Below are 25,919 nucleotides of genomic sequence, written 5' to 3' on the forward strand. Positions count from 1 at the left end.
TCCAACGGATCGTGTCCAACGCATCGTGTCCAACATACATTGTGTCCCACACATCGTGTCCCACACACCGTGTCCCACACATGGTGTCCACACATCGTGTCCCACACATGGTGTCCACCACATGGTGTCCCACACATCGTGTCCACACAATGTGTCCCACGCATCGTGTCCAACGCATCGTGTCCACACATCGTGTCCAACACATCGTGTCCACACACCGTGTCCACACACCGTGTCCCACACACCGTGTCCCACACACCGTGTCCACACATGGTGTCCCACACATGGTGTCCCACACATGGTGTCCAACACATCGTGTCCCACACATCGTGTCCACACATCGTGTCCCACACATGGTGTCCCACACATGGTGTCCAACACATCGTGTCCCACACATGGTGTCCACACATCGTGTCCCACACATGGTGTCCCACACATGGTGTCCACACATCGTGTCCCACACATGGTGTCCCACACATGGTGTCCACCACATGGTGTCCCACACATGGTGTCCAACACATCGTGTCCCACACATCGTGTCCACACATCGTGTCCCACACATCGTGTCCCACACATGGTGTCCCACACATGGTGTCCCACACATCGTGTCCACACATCGTGTCCAACACACCGTGTCCAACACATCGTGTCCACACATCGTGTCCACACATCGTGTCCAACACACCGTGTCCAACACATCGTGTCCACACATCGTGTCCACACATCGTGTCCCACACATGGTGTCCCACACATGGTGTCCACACATCGTGTCCCACACATGGTGTCCCACACATGGTGTCCCACACATGGTGTCCCACACATGGTGTCCACACATCGTGTCCCACACACCGTGTCCCACACATCGTGTCCCACACATCGTGTCCACACATCGTGTCCAACGCATCGTGTCCACACATCGTGTCCAACACATCGTGTCCACACATCGTGTCCCACACACCGTGTCCCACACATCGTGTCCACACATCGTGTCCCACACATGGTGTCCCACACATGGTGTCCACCACATGGTGTCCCACACATCGTGTCCAACGGATCGTGTCCAACGCATCGTGTCCAACATACATTGTGTCCCACACATCGTGTCCCACACATCGTGTCCCACACACCGTGTCCCACACATCGTGTCCACACATCGTGTCCCACACATGGTGTCCACCACATGGTGTCCCACACATCGTGTCCACACAATGTGTCCCACGCATCGTGTCCAACGCATCGTGTCCACACATCGTGTCCAACACATCGTGTCCAACACATCGTGTCCACACATCGTGTCCCACACACCGTGTCCCACACATCGTGTCCACACATCGTGTCCCACACATGGTGTCCCACACATGGTGTCCACCACATGGTGTCCCACACATGGTGTCCAACACATCGTGTCCCACACATCGTGTCCACACATCGTGTCCCACACATCGTGTCCCACACATCGTGTCCCACACATGGTGTCCCACACATGGTGTCCCACACATCGTGTCCCACACACCGTGTCCCACACATCGTGTCCAACACATCGTGTCCAACACACACCGTGTCCCACACATCGTGTCCAACATACCGTGTCCCACACATCGTGTCCCACACACCGTGTCCCACACATGGTGTCCCACACATCGTGTCCAACACATCGTGTCCACACATCGTGTCCCACACACCGTGTCCCACACACGGTGTCCCACACATCGTGTCCAACACATCGTGTCCACACACCGTGTCCACACATCGTGTCCCACACATGGTGTCCCACACATGGTGTCCCACACATGGTGTCCCACACATGGTGTCCACCACATGGTGTCCCACACATCGTGTCCAACGGATCGTGTCCAACGCATCGTGTCCAACATACATTGTGTCCCACACATCGTGTCCCACACACCGTGTCCCACACATGGTGTCCACACATGGTGTCCCACACATGGTGTCCACCACATGGTGTCCCACACATCGTGTCCACACAATGTGTCCCACGCATCGTGTCCAACGCATCGTGTCCAACACACACCGTGTCCCACACACCGTGTCCCACACATCGTGTCCCACACATCGTGTCCCTGTAAATGAGTCTCGCAGCTCGTCTTTCTGTCCTCTGACTGCTCCATCTTTGCCTTTCACGCTCTGTCTCTGCACCCGGCTCCTCAGAATCTGGTCAGGTGGTTTCTGGCGTCCCTGAGCCAAAGGGACACATCTGTCAGCGCCGTCCTCCTCCTCCTCCTCTGAGCCTGCAGCCGTGACAGCCGAGGACACGCCGGGCCGTGCAGACGCCACGTGACCTCCCAGCGTTTGTGCTTTTTTTATCTGTCGGGGAGCCGAGGACGGAGCTAATGTGTGTGGAAGGGAGCTGATTTAGTCTGGTCTGACAGTTCTGCTGTGTTTGACTTACTTTAGTTTTAATTTTAATTAAATATTTAGAGATGAACCAATCAGAAAAAAGCTGGGACTGTTTGACCCCCACTTTGCGGCTGCAGAGTTCTGGTTTTTAAGGCTTTTTCAGGCTGTGGTAGTTTTTGTTTAGCAGCCAGAGAGGCTGAAAATGCTGGTGGACAGAAGGGGAAGTCATGCAGTAAAGCCCCGGGCCTTCCAGTCCAAACGGAACAAGCTCTCATCTCATTTCAGAATGATAATAAAAGCAGAGTTTGTACTATTTTTATTATTTTATTATTATTATATTAATAAATATTATTAATATATATGAATAATAACAATATATATATATCTATATATATAGATATATAGATATATATATCTATATATATACATATTATATAATAATATATAATATTATATAACTCTCTACCAGTGTATATTCGTCAGTCAACAGATATTACAAACTTTAAAAAGCAGCTAAAAACACATCTATACACCCTGGCCTTCTACTAGTTTTATAAATTCTATTATTATTATTATTACTATTTATATGTTACATTTATTGTTTCTCTCTTTTATTGGTAAATTCATTTTTCTATTTTTAGTACTTTATCTTTAATTTATATCTATTTCCTCCTCACTCCTCTACCCCCCCCCCCAAATAACATTTTCTATTGTGCTCTATTTTGTTATTCTTGTAGTTATTTTACTTTATTTACTTTGTACATTGATCTTATTTGTAAAGCTCTTTGAGCTACATTTTGTGTATGAAAGGTGCTATATAAATAAATAATAATTATTATTATTATTATCATATTATTATATTATTTTATGCGATTGGCAGCCTGCTGAAGGTGTTTTCTCTGTGTGCATCATCAGCTCCTCTGACATGAAACAGGTGTTTTCTACCTGTTCGTCCTTTAGTTGTAAACTCACCGCAGAGCAAAATCCCTCCAACATGCCACTTTATTTGTGTGACCATGCACTCCTGCACAGCTCCTCTTCTTGTGGTGCAGCAGCTTCATTTCCTCAGCAGCAACACTTGGAACAAAGTCGTTAGTAGAAACATTTGATGATGATTGGTTTGTATCTAGTTTTAGGTCAAATTCATGCAAAAACAGAGAAAATCTACAACAGAAAAATACTGTTTAGTCTAAAATTGAATTAAACTGAATATAACAGCAGTAAAGTTTCTTATTACACTTCTGTATTCTGAAAATTCTTCCCTCACCACTGTTTACATGCACATTCTTTTATCCACGTGCACTTCTTTAAGCATTGTACGAGTTGTTGTTGGACTGAATGAGGAAAAAGAAGAGGAGGTTTATTTAAGGCATTTCTTACTCTGCAGCGGGCTCAAACCCGGCGGCTGGACAGCTTACGTAACTGCGCCTCACAGTGCGCCCTTTGACATCCCGCTGATGCTTCTACCCACCCAGCAGTTTGTGTAAGAGCCTTAACCACGGGGGCAATTTCACTGCGTTCTGATACACAGTCTGAACCACGGGGGCAATTTCACTGCGTTCTGGTCCACAGTCTGAACCACGGGGGCAGCTTCACTGCGTTCTGGTCCACAGTCTGAACCACGGGGGCAGCTTCACTGCGTTCTGGTCCACAGTCTGAACCACGGGGGCAACTTCACTGCGTTCTGATCCACAGTCTGAACCACGGGGGCAGCTTCACTGCGTTCTGGTCCACAGTCTGAACCACGGGGGCAGCTTCACTGCGTTCTGGTCCACAGTCTGAACCACGGGGGCAACTTCACTGCGTTCTGATCCACAGTCTGAACCACGGGGGCAGCTTCACTGCGTTCTGATCCACAGTCTGAACCACGGGGGCAGCTTCACTGCGTTCTGATCCACAGTCTGAACCACGGGGGCAACTTTACTGCGTTCTGATCCACAGTCTGAACCACGGGGGCAGCTTCACTGCGTTCTGATCCACAGTCTGAACCACGGGGGCAGCTTCACTGCGTTCTGATCCACAGTCTGAACCACGGGGGCAACTTCACTGCGTTCTGATACACAGTCTGAACCACGGGGGCAGCTTCACTGCGTTCTGATCCACAGTCTGAACCACGGGGGCAGCTTCACTGCGTTCTGATCCACAGTCTGAACCACGGGGGCAACTTTACTGCGTTCTGATCCACAGTCTGAACCACGGGGGCAGCTTCACTGCGTTCTGATACACAGTCTGAACCACGGGGGCAGCTTCACTGCGTTCTGATACACAGTCTGAACCACGGGGGCAACTTCACTGCGTTCTGATCCACAGTCTGAACCACGGGAGCAGCTTCACTGCGTTCTGATCCACAGTCTGAACCACGGGGGCAGCTTCACTGCGTTCTGATCCACAGTCTGAACCACGGGAGCAGCTTCACTGCGTTCTGATCCACAGTCTGAACCACGGGGGCAACTTCACTGCGTTCTGATCCACAGTCTGAACCACGGGGGCAGCTTCACTGCGTTCTGATCCACAGTCTGAACCACGGGGGCAGCTTCACTGCGTTCTGGTCCACAGTCTGAACCACGGGGGCAACTTCACTGCGTTCTGATCCACAGTCTGAACCACGGGGGCAGCTTCACTGCGTTCTGATCCACAGTCTGAACCACGGGGGCAGCTTCACTGCGTTCTGATCCACAGTCTGAACCACGGGGGCAACTTCACTGCGTTCTGATACACAGTCTGAACCACGGGGGCAGCTTCACTGCGTTCTGATACACAGTCTGAACCACGGGGGCAGCTTCACTGCGTTCTGATCCACAGTCTGAACCACGGGGGCAACTTCACTGCGTTCTGATACACAGTCTGAACCACGGGGGCAGCTTCACTGCGTTCTGATACACAGTCTGAACCACGGGGGCAACTTCACTGCGTTCTGATCCACAGTCTGAACCACGGGGGCAACTTCACTGCGTTCTGATACACAGTCTGAACCACGGGGGCAACTTCACTGCGTTCTGATCCACAGTCTGAACCACGGGGGCAACTTCACTGCGTTCTGATCCACAGTCTGAACCACGGGGGCAGCTTCACTGCGTTCTGATACACAGTCTGAACCACGGGAGCAGCTTCACTGCGTTCTGATCCACAGTCTGAACCACGGGGGCAGCTTCACTGCGTTCTGATCCACAGTCTGAACCACGGGGGCAACTTCACTGCGTTCTGATCCACAGTCTGAACCACGGGGGCAGCTTCACTGCGTTCTGATCCACAGTCTGAACCACGGGGGCAACTTCACTGCGTTCTGATACACAGTCTGAACCACGGGGGCAGCTTCACTGCGTTCTGATACACAGTCTGAACCACGGGGGCAGCTTCACTGCGTTCTGATCCACAGTCTGAACCACGGGGGCAACTTCACTGCGTTCTGATCCACAGTCTGAACCACGGGGGCAGCTTAACTGCGTTCTGATCCACAGTCTGAACCACGGGGGCAGCTTCACTGCGTTCTGATCCACAGTCTGAACCACGGGGGCAACTTCACTGCGTTCTGATCCACAGTCTGAACCACGGGGCAGCTTCACTGCGTTCTGATCCACAGTCTGAACCACGGGGCAACTTCACTGCGTTCTGATCCACAGTCTGAACCACGGGGGCAGCTTCACTGCGTTCTGATCCACAGTCTGAACCACGGGGGCAGCTTCACTGCGTTCTGATCCACAGTCTGAACCACGGGGGCAGCTTCACTGCGTTCTGATACACAGTCTGAACCACGGGGGCAACTTCACTGTGTTCTGATCCACAGTCTGAACCACGGGGGCAGCTTCACTGCGTTCTGATCCACAGTCTGAACCACGGGGGCAACTTCACTGCGTTCTGATCCACAGTCTGAACCACGGGGGCAGCTTCACTGCGTTCTGATACACAGTCTGAACCACAGGGGCAACTTCACTGCGTTCTGATCCACAGTCTGAACCACGGGGGCAACTTCACTGCGATTTATAAAGTGACTGAGCAGCAGTGACGTCCGACTGTGGCTCTGATCCACAGTCTGAAGACTCCAGAAAAGATGGAAGCTCCTTTAAAAACGGTTTTGAAACTGCATACTACATACTTCCATACTGCATACTACATACTACATACTACATACTACATACTACATACTGCATACTACATACTGCATACTGCATACTACATACTGCATACTGCATACTACATACTACATACTACATACTGCATGCTACATACTACATACTGCATGCTACATACTACATACTGCATACTGCATACTACATACTACATACTACATACTGCATGCTACATACTACACACTACATACTGCATGCTACATACTGCATACTACATACTGCATACTACATATTACATACTGCATACTGCATACTGCATACTACATACTTCCATACTGCATACTACATACTACATACTGCATGCTACATACTACATACTGCATACTATATACTGCATGCTACATACTACATACTGCATACTACATACTGCACACTACATACTGCATACTGCATACTACATACTGCATACTACATACTACATACTGCATACTGCATACTACATACTACATACTACATACTGCATACTACATACTGCATACTACATACTACATACTACATACTGCATACTACATACTACATACTGCATGCTACATACTACATACTACATACTGCATGCTACATACTGCATACTACATACTGCATACTACATATTACATACTGCATACTGCATACTGCATACTACATACTTCCATACTGCATACTACATACTACATACTGCATGCTACATACTACATACTACATACTATATACTGCATGCTACATACTACATACTGCACACTACATACTACATACTGCATACTGCATACTACATACTGCATACTGCATACTACATACTGCATACTGCACACTACATACTACATACTGCATACTGCACACTACATACTACATACTGCATACTGCATACTACATACTGCATACTGCACACTACATACTGCACACTACATACTGCATACTACATACTACATACTGCATACTGCATACTACATACTACATACTGCATACTACATACTACATACTACATACTGCATACTACATACTACATACTGCATGCTACATACTACATACTACATACTGCATACTACATATTACATACTACATACTGCATACTACATATTACATACTGCATACTACATACTTCCATACTGCATACTACATACTACATACTGCATGCTACATACTACATACTACATACTATATACTGCATGCTACATACTACATACTGCATACTACATACTGCACACTACATACTACATACTGCATACTGCATACTACATACTGCATACTGCATACTACATACTGCATACTGCACACTACATACTACATACTGCATACTGCACACTACATACTACATACTGCATACTGCATACTACATACTGCATACTGCACACTACATACTACATACTGCATACTACATACTGCATACTACATACTACATACTACATACTGCATACTGCATACTACATACTACATACTGCATACTGCATACTGCATACTACCTACTGCATACTACATACTACATACTGCATACTACATACTGCATACTACATACTACATACTGCATGCTACATACTACATACTACATACTGCATACTACATACTACATACTTCCATACTGCATACTACATACTTCCATACTGCATACTACATACTACATACTGCATACTACATACTTCCATACTGCATACTGCATACTACATACTGCATACTGCATACTACATACTACATACTGCATACTACATACTACATACTGCATACTTCCATACTGCATACTACATACTACATACTACATACTGCATACTCATCGATCACACAGTATGCAGAGCATTTACCCACAATGCATTTGGCTCCTGCCCGAGCATACCAATGTTTAGCATACCCAACATTTCGGAGAATCTAGTATGCATCCGGGAACTTCTCACTCACTCAAACTCGCATACTAACTCAGAAAGTTAGTAGGAGTAGTAGGAGAAGTATGCGGTTTCGAACACAGCCCAGGAGAAACTCATCCATGCGTTCATCTCCAGTAGACTCCATCACTGTAACTTTTAACTGGACTTCCCACAAAGAGCATTAAACATCTGCAGCTCATCCAGAACGCTGCTGCTGGAGTTTTAACCCGGACTAAGAGATCTGAACACATCACAGCAGCTTTAAAATCTTTACTCTGGCTTCCAGTCAGTCACAGGATAGATTTTAAAAGCCTGCTGATGGTTTACAATCTGTGATCTGTTCAGAGAATATAAAGCCAGCAGAGCTCTTAGATCCAAGGACTCAGGTCAGCTGGTCCAGTCCAGAGTCCAGACTAAACATGGAGAAGCAGCATTTAGCTGTTATGCTGCAAACAAGTGGAACAAACTGCCAGTGGAGATTAAACTTTCACCAAATGGAGACATTTTTAAATCCAGGTTAAAAACATTTCTGTTCTCATGTGTCTATGCATGAAATCTGCACGATATCTTTGAACTTATCTGGACTGTTGCTGGTTTTTAATAAATTATTAGGGACCGAGCAGTGAAACTGCAAGGACCCTATTGTATCTGTAAGGTTTCTTCCGTCTTCTTATTCTTTGCAAAAGCTGCTCGAAAACTCTTGAAATTTTGCGAGCGCCACCTGCCAGTCGACAACATGAAAGAATCTAAACTTTATATTTTTGGGAGTCGCTCATTGACTCTGTAGCGCCCCCTACGATGCTTAAAAATGGTTCCCGCATTGGGGTTAGTTTCGCGTGGGACGACAAAATTCGGTACACTCATTCATCATGCCCAGACGCACAAAAAAGTCTCATGCCGCCATGGTCCCACATCCACAGGAAGGCGGCCATTTTGGATGGAAAGTGCGTTTTGGTGCCATTTTTGACCGATTCCACGCCTTGCATAAGATCGAACTCCTCCTACAGATTTAATGCTACAGACTTCAAACTTGGCCAGGTTACTCTTAAGACATGGGGGGGAAATTCATGGAGAAACTTTTCCAAACTCTGAACGGTGTGGGCGTGGCCAGGCAGTGAAAATCGTGTGATGGCGTTTGTGATTTGAAAGCCTTATCATCATCGCAAGGTCATGAAACTTGGCACACACGTCCACCCTGACAACCTCTTAAATATGTAAAGGGTATCGTGTGTGGGCGGAGCAAAATGACTCAGTGGCGCCCCCTAGAAATTTTCAAAAACCCATCCGCATTGGGGTTATTATGTGCTCATACGTACGCAGAGGGTATCGTGCGTGTGGGCAGAGCCCCAACGTGCGCACATCTCGTTTTATTTGTTTCTCTTTATATTCTTTTACGTATTTTTAATGCTTCTTCCACTCCCTGCTGCAATGCTTTTATTCTATGTGAAGCACTTTGAGCACAAATAAATTTGAATTGATTTGATAAAATGACTTTCAGCCCGTTACTCTCAATAACTCGCATTTCTGTGTCTGTTTTAGGTATTCCGTCGAGGGCTTTTTGGACACAAACAAGGATCTGCTTTTCCAAGATTTCAAACGCCTCATGTACAACAGGTGCCACATGCGCTCATCACTAAAAGTTTTTTCTGTTTGATTATAAAATTTTTTTTTATAAAAAATTATTTAAAAAATTAAAAATTTAAAAAAAATACTTCATACTTTATATAGCTAATGTTTATTCACTATTTTATTTTTTATTTTATTTTATTTTATTTTATTTTATTTTATTCTATTCTATTTGCTTGTTTCTACTTTAATTGTTTACATATCTTTTACTGTATGCTGCTGCAACACAACGATTTCCCAAATTGGGATGAATAAAGTACTTATCTACCACTCGTCCAGTAGGCCGATTAACGCCACTTTTCTTCTCTTTCTGCGTCTCTGCCGCAGTTCCAATCCAGTCCTGAAGGAAATGTGGCCAGATGGTCAGCTGGGCATCACGGAGGTCACCAAGCGACCTCTGACCGCCGCCACGCTCTTCAAGAACTCCATTGTGGCTTTGGTTGATAAACTGGCCTGTAAGGTCAGTGGTTTCTGCTTCTGACTGACCTTTGTTTTCAGTGTTTATTCTGAAAAAAATTTAATTTAATTCACACATATATCATTTTTTTAAAGCCAAGCAGTAAAAGAGTTTTAACTGCAGAAGCAGTGAAGCTGAGGCAAATAATTGTTGTGCAGATTAAAATGTCATTGTTTTATATAGAAAATGTGGCCACTGTTAATATGCATTTTGGAATCAGGATCCTAAATGCATCTAAAATTTATTGCATTGAATAGGAGTTGTTCTCTGTTTTCCAAAAAAGATGTATGCAGATGTTTGCAGTTTGGTAGATTCATGAAATATCTTTTCATTTCTTGAATAAACTGCGTTTTATTCCACGTAAATGCGTTCCAGACGCTTTTAAACAAACCAATTTCTTTTATATAAGTTAGCTGCTAGCTAACGTCTGTTATGCTAGTTAGCTTTAGCAGCAGTTTAGCTGGACTCTCTTGTACCTCATTTAGCTTTGTGGAATAAAAGACTAAATTAAATTTTCTCTTTTTAAAGATATGTTTAAGTGAAAACTCATTAACTACATTTAGTTTATACTTTAGGCTATTCTTGGCTAACTCATCAGCTAGCTAACAACCGTTTTAGCCATCTAGTTAGCTTTGCATCCAGACTTACTGTAGTTTGTAATTTTTTATTACTGTTTCAAAGTTAGATGCTGTTTCCAGAAATGTAAATATTTCTATGAATATTTTTTAAATTGGTAAACACCAAAATCCAGCCCAAACCCATCGTTTCCCCACTATAGACCAGCTGTGTTTTGTCTTTGTAGCATTGTAGCAGGAGGCTCGTCTTTGGCTCAGTGTTCAGTGTAAACGTTGATTATCTTCCCAGTTTGACCTGCTGTCCTCAACATGCTCTTCATCAGTATGGGTCATAATGCTCCCTGTATAATCAGCCAGTTTCCATCTTTAAAGTGACCATAAAACAGTTTTAAAAGGAGCTTTGGAACATTATGAAACGCTATGAAAGGTTAGCTGTGAAATAACTGTCCACTGTGACCTGAACATGGCCCCCAACTGCATTTATTTTGTCTTTGGAGCTAAATTTATATGTTTCTTTGGGTCTGGTCTAATGGTGTTTCTTGATGGTGACTAATTGAGTGAAATTACACGGAAGATGAAAGTTGGTCAAATTCTCTAAATGCTCAGGAAAGAAGCTTCTGTGCTTCTTTTACTTTCTCCTTTTGCTCAAACATCTTTTATGAAAGAACAACAATCAATTATTTTCTTTAATTCATACGAATTCTCTGTAGATAAATATGAGGACATGATAACAAAGTAATACTTTATATCTTACCCAGATGATATGTATAATATATAGAATATATAACCTCCATGGAACAACATTGTGCATAAATGTATGAGGCAAAGTACTTTCTGCACTCTGGAATCTTTAGTTCCACTACAACAAACATACATCGTATCTTGGTGTTGGAACATTTAATCTTTCCCTTCATCTTTAAGAATATTTCATGCCGTCTTTATTTTATTTCTGATAAGATGAAGGAAAAAAAAAACCTTCCCTGGAAAAGATAACAGGAGATGTTTGTACTCTTTGTCTTGAAGGTTTTGTGTTCAGTCTCTTGTATCCAAACTTAAATCTTATTACACTTGATATAAGACACAACTGTCTAAGAAGCACCATTTCAGCCAGATATAGGGACTTGTTTTAATACAATACATCTGGAATATCTTGTTAAGTGAAAAAGTCTTGAAAACAAATTGTTTTCAGTCATATTTCACATGAAACAAGCTTTTTTTTTCATTTGAAGAGGTTTTTAAGCTAATTTCAAGATCACTTTTAGCTCAAAAGTCCTAAATATCACATCTTATTTCAAGAAATCTTGACAAGCCGATTTTCACTAGTTCCATTGGCAGATTTTTTTGCTTATTTCAAGCAAAAACGTCTTTTATTTGTTGTTTTTTTAACTTATTTTTGGAGGGGCATTTTTTCCAGTGTGTGGGGAGTTGGGAGTGAGCTGCTCACCTTTTCCCGGCTGAACTCATCCGACTGTCTGACATTTCTTTCTGACCAACACACAGCGGTGCAGAAGCACCCGTTCCCTGAGGTGTGAGCAGATACGGTGCTCCTCACGGATACCTGGGAGGTTTCAGGCATCCAGCCGTGGTCGGTAGCTCTGTGTTCAAAGCGTTTATGAACAGTTTGAGGTTCTGGATGTGATCTGAGGCTCAGCTGCTCTCTGTAACCTCAGATGTGGGTCAGTGAGCTCAGTCTGGGACTCGGTGACGGTTCAGATTTACTCAGTTTAAGAAAAAAAAATCATCATATAAGTGTCACGCAGCGCTTTTATTCAAACAATCAGCCCGAGTGCAGAATGCCTGCACGGTTTAAGGACGTGATCCCTCATTGATCCACGCTGGAGCACCAGTGACCTTCAGGGATAAAAAGCTGACCTATTTAAAGACGAGGCCGCCGAACGACACTAACATTAAGCTCGCTGTGTTTGCTCAGGAGCCGTACTACGTGCGGTGCATAAAACCCAACGAGATGAAGTCCCCGGTGCTGTTTGACGACGCCCGCTGCCAGCACCAGGTGGCGTACCTGGGCCTGCTGGAGAACGTGATGGTGCGCAGGGCCGGCTTCGCCTACAGGCAGCTGTACGCCCGCTTCCTGCAGCGGTAAGAGGACCAGCAGCTCCTCCTTTACCACACTCATGTGGGAGTTTAGGAAACACACATGACTCTAATCGGACTTTAAAGGGACAGTTCGCCTCTTCTGACATGAAGCTGTGTAACATCCCATATCAGCAACATCATTTCTGAACATCTTCTTACCCCCTGCTGCGTCCTGTGAGCAGAGTTCCAGCCTCGTTTTGGTGTTGATGAAGGTAGTCCGGCTAGTTGGCTGGGGTTTAAAAAATAAAGCGTCTTGCTTCTCAGAACAATATGCGTTCAACAGAGTAATACATTTGCATCACAAAATGGTTCTCCAGGAAAAAGTCAGACCTCACAATCTCTTGGCCCTATTTTCTCTCCCTTCGTATCACTGCCTGCTGCCGCCTGCCGACAGCCGCGCCTGTTACGGTGTTTGCTGCTCGGAAGCAGAGGACTGCTCGCTCTGTGCTTCAGTCTGCACAGCAGGTAAACAGAAGGAAAGAAAAGGAAATGAAAGGAAAAGAAAAGGAAACGAAACGAAAGGAAAGGAAATTAAATGAAAGGAAAGACAAGGAAAGGAAAGGGAAAAAAGGAAAGGAAAGGAAACAAAACAAAAGGAAAGGAAAGGAAACAAAAGGAAAGGAAAGGAAAGGAAAGGAGAGACAAGGAAAGGAAAGGAAACAAAAGGAAATGAAATGAAAGGAAAGGAAACAACTCTGCTCACAGGACGCAGCAGGGGGTAAGAAGATGTTCAGAAATGATGCTGCTGATATGGGATGTTACACAGCTTCATGTCAGAAGAGGCGAACTGTCCCTTTAAAGAGGCGAACTGTCCCTTTAAAGAGGCGAACTGTCCCTTTAAGTTGCTCCTACTCACTGTCACATTGATTTATTTTGTCCCTTCCAGCACAGAGAAATAACAACACTTTCTTCCTGGCTCATGATGCCTGATTGTAAACTCCGTTCAGGTATAAGATGACCTGCGAGTACACCTGGCCGAACCACCTGATGGCCTCGGACAGGGATGCGGTGGAGGCCATCATCACGCAGCACGGTTTCCAGGACGACGTGGCGTACGGACACACCAAGCTGTTTGTGCGAACGCCGCGGTCTCTGTTCACCCTGGAGCAGGAGCGGGCCGCCCTCATCCCCATCCTGGTGCTGTTCCTGCAGAAGGTCAGAGTCACTGCCCGGAAAAGGATGTCTCATTCAGGATCTCATCACACTTAATATAAGACACAACTGCCTAACAAGCACCATTTCAGCCAGATATAGGGACTTGTTTGAAGACAATACATCTGGAATATCTTGTTAAATGAAAAAGTCTTGAAAACAAATTGTTTTCAGTCACATATCATATGAAACAAGCTTTTTTTTTCATTTGAAGAGGTTTTTAAGCTAATTTCAAGATCACTTTTATCTCAAAAGTCCTAAATATCACATCTTATTTCAAGAAATCTTGACAAGCTGATTTTCACTAGTTCCATTGGCAGATTTATTTGCTTATTTCAAGCAAAAACGTCTTTTATTTGTTGTTTTTTTACTTATTTTTGGAGGGGCGTTTTTTCCAGTGCATGAATATGCAGCTCCTGTTACGTCTGACTGGAACTCATCTGCCAGCTTGAATCTTAATTTCCTGTAACAGTAATTGGGATAATAAATGAGATCCAGAGCACAGTTACATTAAAGTCAGGCTCTGTACTCTGACCTACTTTTAAGTCTGAGGAGAAGTCTGGATCTCTAACCGGAGTAAAAGTTTCTCCTCAGCTCCGTGGGGCTCAGAGAGGAGGCAGTCTTCTCCTGTTTTATGTCTCTATGTTTCTTTTTTAAAAATGTTGTCTTTATTTAGGATCGTTACCTGTCAATCACACTATTATCACAGGTTACATCCCTTTACAGTCTGATCCTTTTACTTTTTTTATATAATTAGAACAGAACATCAGGTGATATATAAAAATAAAACCACAAAGGGAAAAAAACACAACAAAAACACTTAAACTTACAAGAAAGATGTTAATATGCTTCTTTTTTGTTAAACATAGGTTGGGCGTCTTTTCCATTTTCCATTTCTTCCAAATTTCCTAAAATTTCCAATCCTGGAGCCTCACAGAGAAAGTAAATCTCTCCATTCGATAGATTTCATATACCATATCATACCATTCCCTAATAGTTTCTCACGTTTCTAAAAGAAAACTGTTTCCTCCCAGCTCCTTACGCACTTATTTGTTTCCTAAATTGTCTCCCCATTTGTCTCGGTACTTAACTTACTCTAGCACTAGTTATGCTCTTAGCTCAGAGATACTCATTGTGCGGCTCCTCAAGCTTTAATTGGCAGCTCGCACACGCATAGTAGCTTATAACAATATGGTAACAATAACAACACATTTTTTCAAATAACATACAGTGAATACTGCACAGTATTAATTAAAGGATAAGACCGTTTTTTTTTGACAATGGGCCCTTGATTTCACATTATAACATGATGTTCTACTCACCCCTGCTTGTTGTTGAACATTTGGAGCTGTTCCGAAGATATTCGAGAGGCGTCTGGCTGCTCTCTTGAGATATTCGGCCATGAAACGGTTTCCTATGGGCAAGCTTATACAGGCACAAACCATGCTGTTTATAATTTATTAATTACTGTACACTAGCACTGATAACGTGGAGGTGCGTCGCTTACTTAAAAAAATCCGGGTTACTGTAATTTTGATTTTTTTGTCGTAAAGTGGGTGTTACTGAGTCCTCTGGTGCTACTGCCACAGGCAGCCCACAGACCTGCTGCCTATTTATTCATTCGGCTAAAATTCAAAATTAGTAACCCGGATTTTTTTAAGTAAGCGACGCACCTCCACGTTATCAGTGCTGGTGTACAGTAATTAATAAATTATACACAGCATAGTTTGTGCCTGTATAAGCTTGCCCATAGGAAACCGTTTCATGGCCGAATATCTCAAGAGAGCAGCCAGACGCCTCGCGAATATCTTCGGAACAGCTCCAAATGTTCAACAACAAGCAGGGGTGAGTAGAACATCATGTTATAATGTGAAATCAAGGGCCCAATGTCAAAAAAACGCTCTTATCCTTTAAGGTTTAATGGTGTTTCCTAAAGGGGGAAACTGTTAAACCTGGCAACGCAGCCCGCTTAAACCACCGCTAGCTCCTTTAGCCAGCGCGAGATGCAGGCACAATGGATCGGTTTTTAGTTAAAAAAGGGCAAAAACCAGCACAGAAACCAGCACAGAAACCAGCACAAAAACCAGCACAGAAACCAGCACAGAAACCAGCACAGAAACCAGCACAGAAACCAGCACAGAAACCAGCACAGAAACCAGGACAGAAACCAGCAGAGAAACCAGCACAGAAACCAGCACAGAAACCAGCAGAGAAACCAGCACAGAAACCAGCACAGAAACCAGCACAAAAACCAGCACAGAAACCAGCACAGAAACCAGCACAGAAACCAGTACAGAAACCAGCAGAGAAACCAGCACAGAAACCAGCACAGAAACCAGCACAGAAACCAGCACAAAAACCAGCACAGAAACCAGCACAAAAACCAGCACAGAAACCAGCACAGAAACCAGCACAGAGACCAGCAGAGAAACCAGCACAGAAACCAGCACAGAAACCAGCACAAAAACCAGCACAGAAACCAGCACAAAAACCAGCACAAAAACCAGCACAAAAACCAGCACAGAAACCAGCACAGAAACCAGCACAAAAACCAGCACAGAAACCAGCACAAAAACCAGCACAGAAACCAGCACAGAAACCAGCACAGAAACCAGCACAGAAACCAGCACAGAAACCAGCACAAAAACCAGCACAGAAACCAGCACAAAAACCAGCACAGAAACCAGCACAGAAACCAGCACAGAAACCAGCACAAAAACCAGCACAGAAACCAGCACAGAAACCAGCACAGAAACCAGCACAGAAACCAGCACAGAAACCAGCACAAAAAACCAGCACAGAAACCAGCACAGAAACCAGCACAAAAACCAGCACAGAAACCAGCACAGAAACCAGCACAAAAACCAGCACAAAAACCAGCACAGAAACCAGCACAAAAACCAGCACAGAAACCAGCACAGAAACCAGCACAAAAACCAGCACAAAAACCAGCACAGAAACCAGCACAAAAACCAGCACAGAAACCAGCACAGAAACCAGCACAGAAACCAGCACAGAGACCAGCACAGAAACCAGCACAGAAACCAGCACAGAAACCAGCACAAAAACCAGCACAGAAACCAGCACAAAAACCAGCACAGAAACCAGCACAAAAACCAGCACAGAAACCAGTACAGAAACCAGCACAGAAACCAGCACAAAAACCAGCACAGAAACCAGTACAGAAACCAGCACAGAAACCAGCACAAAAACCAGCACAGAAACCAGCACAAAAACCAGCACAGAGACCAGCACAGAAACCAGCACAAAAACCAGCACAGAGACCAGCACAGAAACCAGGACAGAAACCAGGACAGAAACCAGCACAGAAACCAGCACAGAAACCAGTACAGAAACCAGCACAGAAACCAGCACAGAAACCAGCACAGAAAGCAGCACAGAAAGCAGCACAGAAAGCAGCACAGAAACCAGCACAGAAACCAGCACAAAAACCAGCACAGAAACCAGCACAGAAACCAGCACAAAAACCAGCACAGAAACCAGGACAAAAACCAGCACAGAAACCAGCACAGAAACCAGCACAGAAACCAGCACAAAAACTAGTACAGAAACCAGCACAGAAACCAGCACAGAAACCAGTACAGAAACCAGCACAGAAACCAGCACAGAAACCAGCACAGAAACCAGCACAAAAACCAGCACAGAAACCAGCACAAAAACCAGCACAGAAACCAGCACAGAAACCAGCACAGAAACCAGCACAGAAACCAGCACAGCAACCAGCACAGAAACCAGCACAAAAACCAGCACAGAAACCAGCACAGAAACCAGCACAGAAACCAGCACAGAAACCAGCACAGAAACCAGCACAAAAACCAGCACAGAAACCAGCACAAAAAACCAGCACAGAAACCAGCACAAAAACCAGCACAGAAACCAGCACAGCAACCAGCACAGCAACCAGCACAGAAACCAGCACAGAAACCAGCACAAAAACCAGCACAGAAACCAGCACAAAAAACCAGCACAGAAACCAGCACAAAAACCAGCACAGAAACCAGCACAAAAACCAGCACAGAAACCAGCACAGCAACCAGCACAGCAACCAGCACAGAAACCAGCACAGAAACCAGCACAAAAACCAGCACAGAAACCAGCACAAAAACCAGCACAGAAACCAGCACAAAAACCAGCACAGAAACCAGCACAAAAACCAGCACAGAAACCAGCACAGCAACCAGCACAGCAACCAGCACAGAAACCAGCACAGAAACCAGCACAGAAACCAGCACAGAAACCAGCACAGAAACCAGCACAAAAACCAGCACAGAAACCAGCACAAAAAACCAGCACAGAAACCAGCACAAAAACCAGCACAGAAACCAGCACAGAAACCAGCACAGAAACCAGCACAGAAACCAGCACAAAAACCAGCACAGAAACCAGCACAGAAACCAGCACAGAAACCAGCACAAAAACCAGCACAGAAACCAGCACAAAAAACCAGCACAGAAACCAGCACAGAAACCAGCACAGAAACCAGCACAGAAACCAGCACAGAAACCAGCACAGAAACCAGCACAGAAACCAGCACAAAAACCAGCACAGAAACCAGCACAAAAAACCAGCACAGAAACCAGCACAAAAACCAGCACAGAAACCAGCACAGAAACCAGCACAGAAACCAGCACAGAAACCAGCACAGAAACCAGCACAAAAACCAGCACAGAAACCAGCACAGAGACCAGCACAGAAACCAGCACAGAAACCAGCACAAAAACCAGCACAGAAACCAGCACAGAAACCAGCACAAAAACCAGCACAGAAACCAGCACAGAAACCAGCACAGAGACCAGCACAGAAACCAGCACAGAAACCAGCACAGAAACCAGCACAGAAACCAGTACAGAAACCAGCACAGAAACCAGCACAGAAACCAGCACAGAAACCAGCACAGAAACCAGCAGAGAAACCAGCACAGAAACCAGCACAGAAACCAGCACAAAAACCAGCACAGAAACCAGCACAAAAACCAGCACAGAAACCAGCACAGAAACCAGCACAAAAACCAGCACAAAAACCAGCACAGAAACCAGCACAAAAACCAGCACAGAAACCAGCACAGAAACCAGCACAGAAACCAGCACAAAAACCAGCACAGAAACCAGCACAGAAACCAGCACAGAAACCAGCACAAAAACCAGCACAGAAACCAGCACAGAAACCAGCACAGAAACCAGCACAGAAACCAGCACAGAAACCAGCACAAAAAACCAGCACAGAAACCAGCAAAGAAACCAGCACAAAAACCAGCACAGAAACCAGCACAGAAACCAGCACAGAAACCAGCACAAAAAACCAGCACAGAAACCAGCACAGAAACCAGCACAGAAACCAGCACAAAAACCAGCACAAAAACCAGCACAGAAACCAGCACAGAAACCAGCACAAAAACCAGCACAGAAACCAGCACAAAAACCAGCACAGAAACCAGCACAAAAACCAGCACAGAAACCAGCACAGAAACCAGCACAGAGACCAGCACAGAGACCAGCACAGAAACCAGCACAAAAACCAGCACAGAAACCAGTACAGAAACCAGCACAGAAACCAGCACAAAAACCAGCACAGAAACCAGCACAAAAACCAGCACAGAGACCAGCACAGAAAGCAGCACAGAAACCAGGACAGAAACCAGCACAGAAACCAGCACAGAAACCAGGACAGAAACCAGGACAGAAACCAGCACAGAAACCAGCACAAAAACCAGCACAGAAACCAGTACAGAAACCAGCACAGAAACCAGCACAGAAACCAGCACAGAAAGCAGCACAGAAAGCAGCACAGAAACCAGCACAAAAACCAGCACAGAAACCAGCACAGAAACCAGCACAAAAACCAGCACAGAAACCAGGACAAAAACCAGCACAGAAACCAGCACAGAAACCAGCACAAAAAACCAGCACAGAAACCAGCACAGAAACCAGCACAGAAACCAGCACAAAAACCAGCACAAAAACCAGCACAGAAACCAGCACAGAAACCAGCACAAAAACCAGCACAAAAACCAGCACAGAAACCAGCACAAAAACCAGCACAGAAACCAGCACAAAAACCAGCACAGAAACCAGCACAGAAACCAGCACAAAAACCAGCACAGAAACCAGTACAGAAACCAGCACAGAAACCAGCACAAAAACCAGCACAGAAACCAGCACAAAAACCAGCACAGAAACCAGCACAGAAACCAGCACAGAGACCAGCACAGAAACCAGCACAGAAACCAGCACAAAAACCAGCACAGAAACCAGTACAGAAACCAGCACAGAAACCAGCACAAAAACCAGCACAGAAACCAGCACAAAAACCAGCACAGAGACCAGCACAGAAAGCAGCACAGAAACCAGGACAGAAACCAGCACAGAAACCAGCACAGAAACCAGGACAGAAACCAGGACAGAAACCAGCACAGAAACCAGCACAAAAACCAGCACAGAAACCAGTACAGAAACCAGCACAGAAACCAGCACAGAAACCAGCACAGAAAGCAGCACAGAAAGCAGCACAGAAACCAGCACAAAAACCAGCACAGAAACCAGCACAGAAACCAGCACAAAAACCAGCACAGAAACCAGGACAAAAACCAGCACAGAAACCAGCACAGAAACCAGCACAGAAACCAGCACAAAAACCAGTACAGAAACCAGCACAGAAACCAGCACAGAAACCAGCACAGAAACCAGCACAGAAACCAGGACAGAAACCAGCACAGAAACCAGTACAGAAACCAGCACAAAAACCAGCACAAAAACCAGCACAGAAACCAGCACAGAAACCAGCACAGAAACCAGCACAAAAACCAGCACAGAAACCAGCACAGAAACCAGCACAGAAACCAGTACAGAAACCAGCACAGAAACCAGCACAGCAACCAGCACAGAAACCAGCACAGAAACCAGCACAGAAACCAGCACAGAAACCAGCACAGAAACCAGCACAGAAACCAGCACAAAAACCAGCACAGAAACCAGCACAAAAAACCAGCACAGAAACCAGCACAGAAACCAGCACAGAAACCAGCACAGAAACCAGCACAAAAACCAGCACAGAAACCAGCACAAAAAACCAGCACAGAAACCAGCACAAAAACCAGCACAAAAACCAGCACAGAGACCAGCACAGAAACCAGCACAGAAACCAGCACAGAAACCAGCACAGAAACCAGCACAAAAACCAGCACAGAAACCAGCACAGAGACCAGCACAGAAACCAGCACAGAAACCAGCACAGAAACCAGCACAAAAACCAGCACAGAAACCAGCACAAAAACCAGCACAGAAACCAGCACAAAAACCAGCACAGAAACCAGCACAAAAACCAGCACAGAAACCAGCACAGAAACCAGCACAGAAACCAGCACAGAAACCAGCACAGAAACCAGGACAAAAACCAGCACAGAAACCAGGACAAAAACCAGCACAGAAACCAGCACAGAAACCAGCACAGAAACCAGCACAAAAACCAGCACAGAAACCAGCACAGAAACCAGCACAGAAACCAGCACAGAAACCAGCACAGAAACCAGCACAGAGACCAGCACAGAAACCAGCACAGAAACCAGCACAAAAACCAGCACAGAAACCAGCACAGAAACCAGCACAGAAACCAGCACAGAAACCAGCACAGAAACAGAAACCAGCACAGAAACAGAAACCAGCACAGAAACCAGCACAGAAACAGAAACCAGCACAGAAACCAGCACAGAAACCAGGACAGAAACCAGCACAGAAACCAGCACAGAAACCAGCACAGAAACCAGCACAGAAACAGAAACCAGCACAGAAACCAGCACAGAAACCAGCACAGAAACCAGCACAGAAACCAGCACAGAAACCAGTACAGAAAGCAGCACAGAAACCAGCACAGAAACCAGCACAGAAACCAGCACAGAAACCAGTACAGAAACCAGCACAGAAACCAGCACAGAAACCAGCACAGAAACCAGCACAGAAACCAGCACAGAAACCAGCACAGAAACCAGCACAAAAACCAGCACAGAAACCAGCACAGAAACCAGCACAGAAACCAGCACAGAAACCAGCACAGAGACCAGCACAGAAACCAGCACAGAAACCAGCACAAAAACCAGCACAGAAACCAGCACAGAAACCAGCACAGAAACCAGCACAGAAACCAGCACAGAAACCAGCACAGAGACCAGCACAGAAACCAGCACAGAAACCAGCACAAAAACCAGCACAGAAACCAGCACAGAAACCAGCACAGAAACCAGCACAGAAACCAGCACAGAAACAGAAACCAGCACAGAAACAGAAACCAGCACAGAAACCAGCACAGAAACAGAAACCATCACAGAAACCAGCACAGAAACCAGCACAGAAACCAGGACAGAAACCAGCACAGAAACCAGCACAGAAACCAGCACAGAAACCAGCACAGAAACAGAAACCAGCACAGAAACCAGCACAGAAACCAGCACAGAAACCAGCACAGAAACCAGCACAGAAACCAGCACAGAAACCAGTACAGAAAGCAGCACAGAAACCAGCACAGAAACCAGCACAGAAACCAGCACAGAAACCAGTACAGAAACCAGCACAGAAACCATGCTCATCCTGAATGTCTCACTATGATTACAACAACAAACTACAAATACAACATGAAGAAAGTCGAGCACATGCACGCCAGCTTCTGCTCATCCCAGTTTTAAGGTAAATGTGATCTGAAATGGAAATGTATTGGCTGTGTTGTTTCTTTTTTTGTGGGATGTTTTATATGTAGAAATGCATATGTGCAAAAGGGGACTTTAGTATGTTGTGGTAAAAGTGTCTCTGCCCTTGATTTTGCTGCCAATGTGGAAAAAAGTGTGAGTATCACTGGATTAGCTGTTTGGTTTGGGAAGGAAATGCACTTACACTGGAAAAAATGCCCCTCCAAAAATAAGTAAAAAAAACCACAAATACAAGATGTTTATACTTTTAGATGCATGGAACTAGTGAAAATCAGCTTGTCAAGATTTCTTGAAATAAAATGTGATATTTAAGACTTTTTAGATAAAAGTGATCTTGAAATTAGCTTAAAAACCTCTTCAAATGTAAAAAAAAAGCTTGTTTCATGTGAAATGTGACTCAAAACAATTTGTTTTCAAGACTTTTTCACTTAACGAGATATTCCAGATGTATTGTATTAAAACAACTCCCTATATCTGGCTGAAATGGTACTTGTTAGGCAGTTGTGTCTGATATTAAGTGTAATGAGATACTCAATGAGACAAATATACTTGGTAAGATTTAGATTTTTTCCAGTGTATGATTTCTTGTGACCTGAAGTTCTTTTGCCTCCCGATGTGGAACACACTGATTGTGAGTGGCTTTGGATAAAAGCGTCTGCAGAATGACCGTAACGTAAATGTAAAAGCAGAAATCCTCCACCTGCAGATCTGGCGCGGGGCTTTGGCTCGCCTGAGGTGCCGGCGGATGAGAGCCATCTACGCCATCATGGGCTGCTACAAGCGCTACAAGGTGAAGGCCCACTTCTGGGAGGTGGAGCGGAGGTTTGCTAATGTGCGAACGATGGCCGACTACGGGAAGAGCGTGGGCTGGCCGACGCCGCCGGCGGCTTTGTCCCAGTTCCACAGCATCACGGTCGCGCTGCACCGCAGGTCAGAGCCAGAAACAAGCGTCCAAAGACGTTTAGCTTCACACACACTCACAAATAACAGATATTTTTACATTTTGTTTGGTAAACGTGAACAGCAAACAGCAGATATCACAGCGGTGGGTTAGCTTAGCCTAGCATTAATGCCTAACTTAAGGCGAGACACGGCGGGCAAAAACAGGGATTTCATGCAGTGGTCAATTTTTAGATTTTGGGCCAGTCTGCTCCTTCAATATGTGTTATTTCAAAACATAAATTAAAATGTTTATTTCATCACATTTTGTTTAATCGCGGCAGTACGTTTCGCCCAAATTTACCAAAATGAATTCCCCTATTTAAATCTTTAAATGCCGTTTTCTCAAAATCAGTTTTTTGTATTTTTCCAGTATCAATATCTCAGCCTATGGAGCACCTACTAACACCAAACTTTCCAGTTATACACTTAGCAGTATTATGAAGATATTTACTGAAGGATTTGTTGATAAATCATTCCTGGCCTGATTTATGTGACATTATAATAAAAAAATATGGCGAAAATTGATGTTTTTTAGGCTATGGGCAGTATATTTTGATTTCCTAGGAAATGAAAGCAGATATCCTGAAATCCCTCTGTAATATTCTTTTCATTTTGTGTGTAAACAAAATGGAAAAAGAATTTTGCACCTGGCTTTATCATATGTTCAGATCTATCTTCCGGAAATATATGCAAATGTGCGCATATTTAATGAGATAATGCCTAATTTGCATAATTAAACATACAAATTTCTAAAACTTGTAATACATTTTTTTTCATACTTGTATAAGTAATCAACTGAGGAAGTTTCATGTTGATATCTATTATTTTAAAATATTAGCCTATTCACCTGTAGTCTCGCCTTAACTAGCTAAGCTTGCACCCGCAGGTAAGATAAGCTAGCCAAGTTAGCTCATCAATTTATCTGGACTGTTACTTGTTTTTAAATTCATTTAAATGATTTTATTTGTTTCTCTTTATATTCTTTTATGTATTTTAATGCTTCTTCCACTCCCTGCTGCAATGCTTTTATTTTATGTAAAGCACTTTGAATGGTTTTGTACATGAAATAAATTTGATTTGATTTTGTTAAGTTAGCCATTAATGCGAAGCTAAGCAAACTTGATGCCATCTTTTCTACTATAATCCATCCGAAGCTAATGCTAAAGCTTTCTGTTTTGTGAAGCGTCTTGACTCAGATCTGCTGGTTTAGCTTTCAAAGATTTTACAAAACCCATTTTAAGAGGAAGTTTTCTAAAAAAAGAAAAAAACTCTTTATTGGTTAAATTTAATTTAATTTAATTGGTTATTTTAACCAACTTTATTGGTCTGATCTGATGCAGCAACACTCAGTAAAAGTTGTTTCCCATTGTGTTTTATTAGCTTCCCTTTAACCTTGTAGCACCCACAGTTGCAGATGTGCAACAAGCTTTTTATTTATTTACATTATTTATTTACATTATATTTTTATTTACATTACATTATTTGATTTTTGAAATTTACATACATTATTTACATTCATGTGTAATATTTTTTAACATTACATTTTATGTAAAAATGGGTGGGAATAAACCAATATTTTTGGTTTATTGGCAGTTGCATATCTGCAGCTGTGGGTGCTACGAGGTTAATGACACTTTTTATTGGTTTGGGGACTGAGAATCCCAACGCTTCCATCTAACAGCCTGATTCTCGCAGAAAGAAGTCAAGCTGTGTCGGTCTCATCGTTGTTGGCAGGTGGTGGGCGAGGCAGATCGTGAAGAACATCCCTCCGTCCGACATGCTGGAGGTCCGGGCTAAGGTGGCGGCTCTGAAGGCTCTGAGCGGCGAGAGGAAGGACTGGGGAGTGAGCCGAGCCTGGGAGAGGGACTACCTGTCAAACGTGAGAAAACCAGGACTCCAGAGTTCCTCTGACCTTCCACACATCACGTTAAATTAATCCCTCAAAGCTCTTTCTTCCAGCTAAAGGCTTTATTTTCCTGATTCCTTCAGCAGCTGTGAGTTAATGTGCAGTTACACAGTTCAGGGCTCTAGACTCACTTTTTACAC

The 25,919-nt window shown here is 44.4% G+C and overlaps 1 protein-coding gene across 1 annotated transcript in view; it reads left to right on the forward strand.

Moving 5' to 3' along the window:
* The window catches only part of myo1g (myosin IG), a 101,720-nt gene that overhangs the window by 38,962 nt on the left and 36,839 nt on the right, over positions 1-25,919 (forward strand). Inside the window, exons 12-17 of the mRNA XM_075449801.1 lie at positions 9,854-9,928; positions 10,268-10,400; positions 12,903-13,069; positions 14,014-14,221; positions 23,638-23,861; positions 25,608-25,752. Of these exons, the coding sequence (XP_075305916.1) occupies positions 9,854-9,928; positions 10,268-10,400; positions 12,903-13,069; positions 14,014-14,221; positions 23,638-23,861; positions 25,608-25,752 (952 nt within the window). The remainder of the gene's footprint in view (positions 1-9,853; positions 9,929-10,267; positions 10,401-12,902; positions 13,070-14,013; positions 14,222-23,637; positions 23,862-25,607; positions 25,753-25,919) is intronic.

This window comes from Odontesthes bonariensis, chromosome 18 (genome assembly GCF_027942865.1).
Source record: "Odontesthes bonariensis isolate fOdoBon6 chromosome 18, fOdoBon6.hap1, whole genome shotgun sequence".
In the NCBI taxonomy this organism is placed as follows: Eukaryota; Metazoa; Chordata; class Actinopteri; order Atheriniformes; family Atherinopsidae; genus Odontesthes; species Odontesthes bonariensis.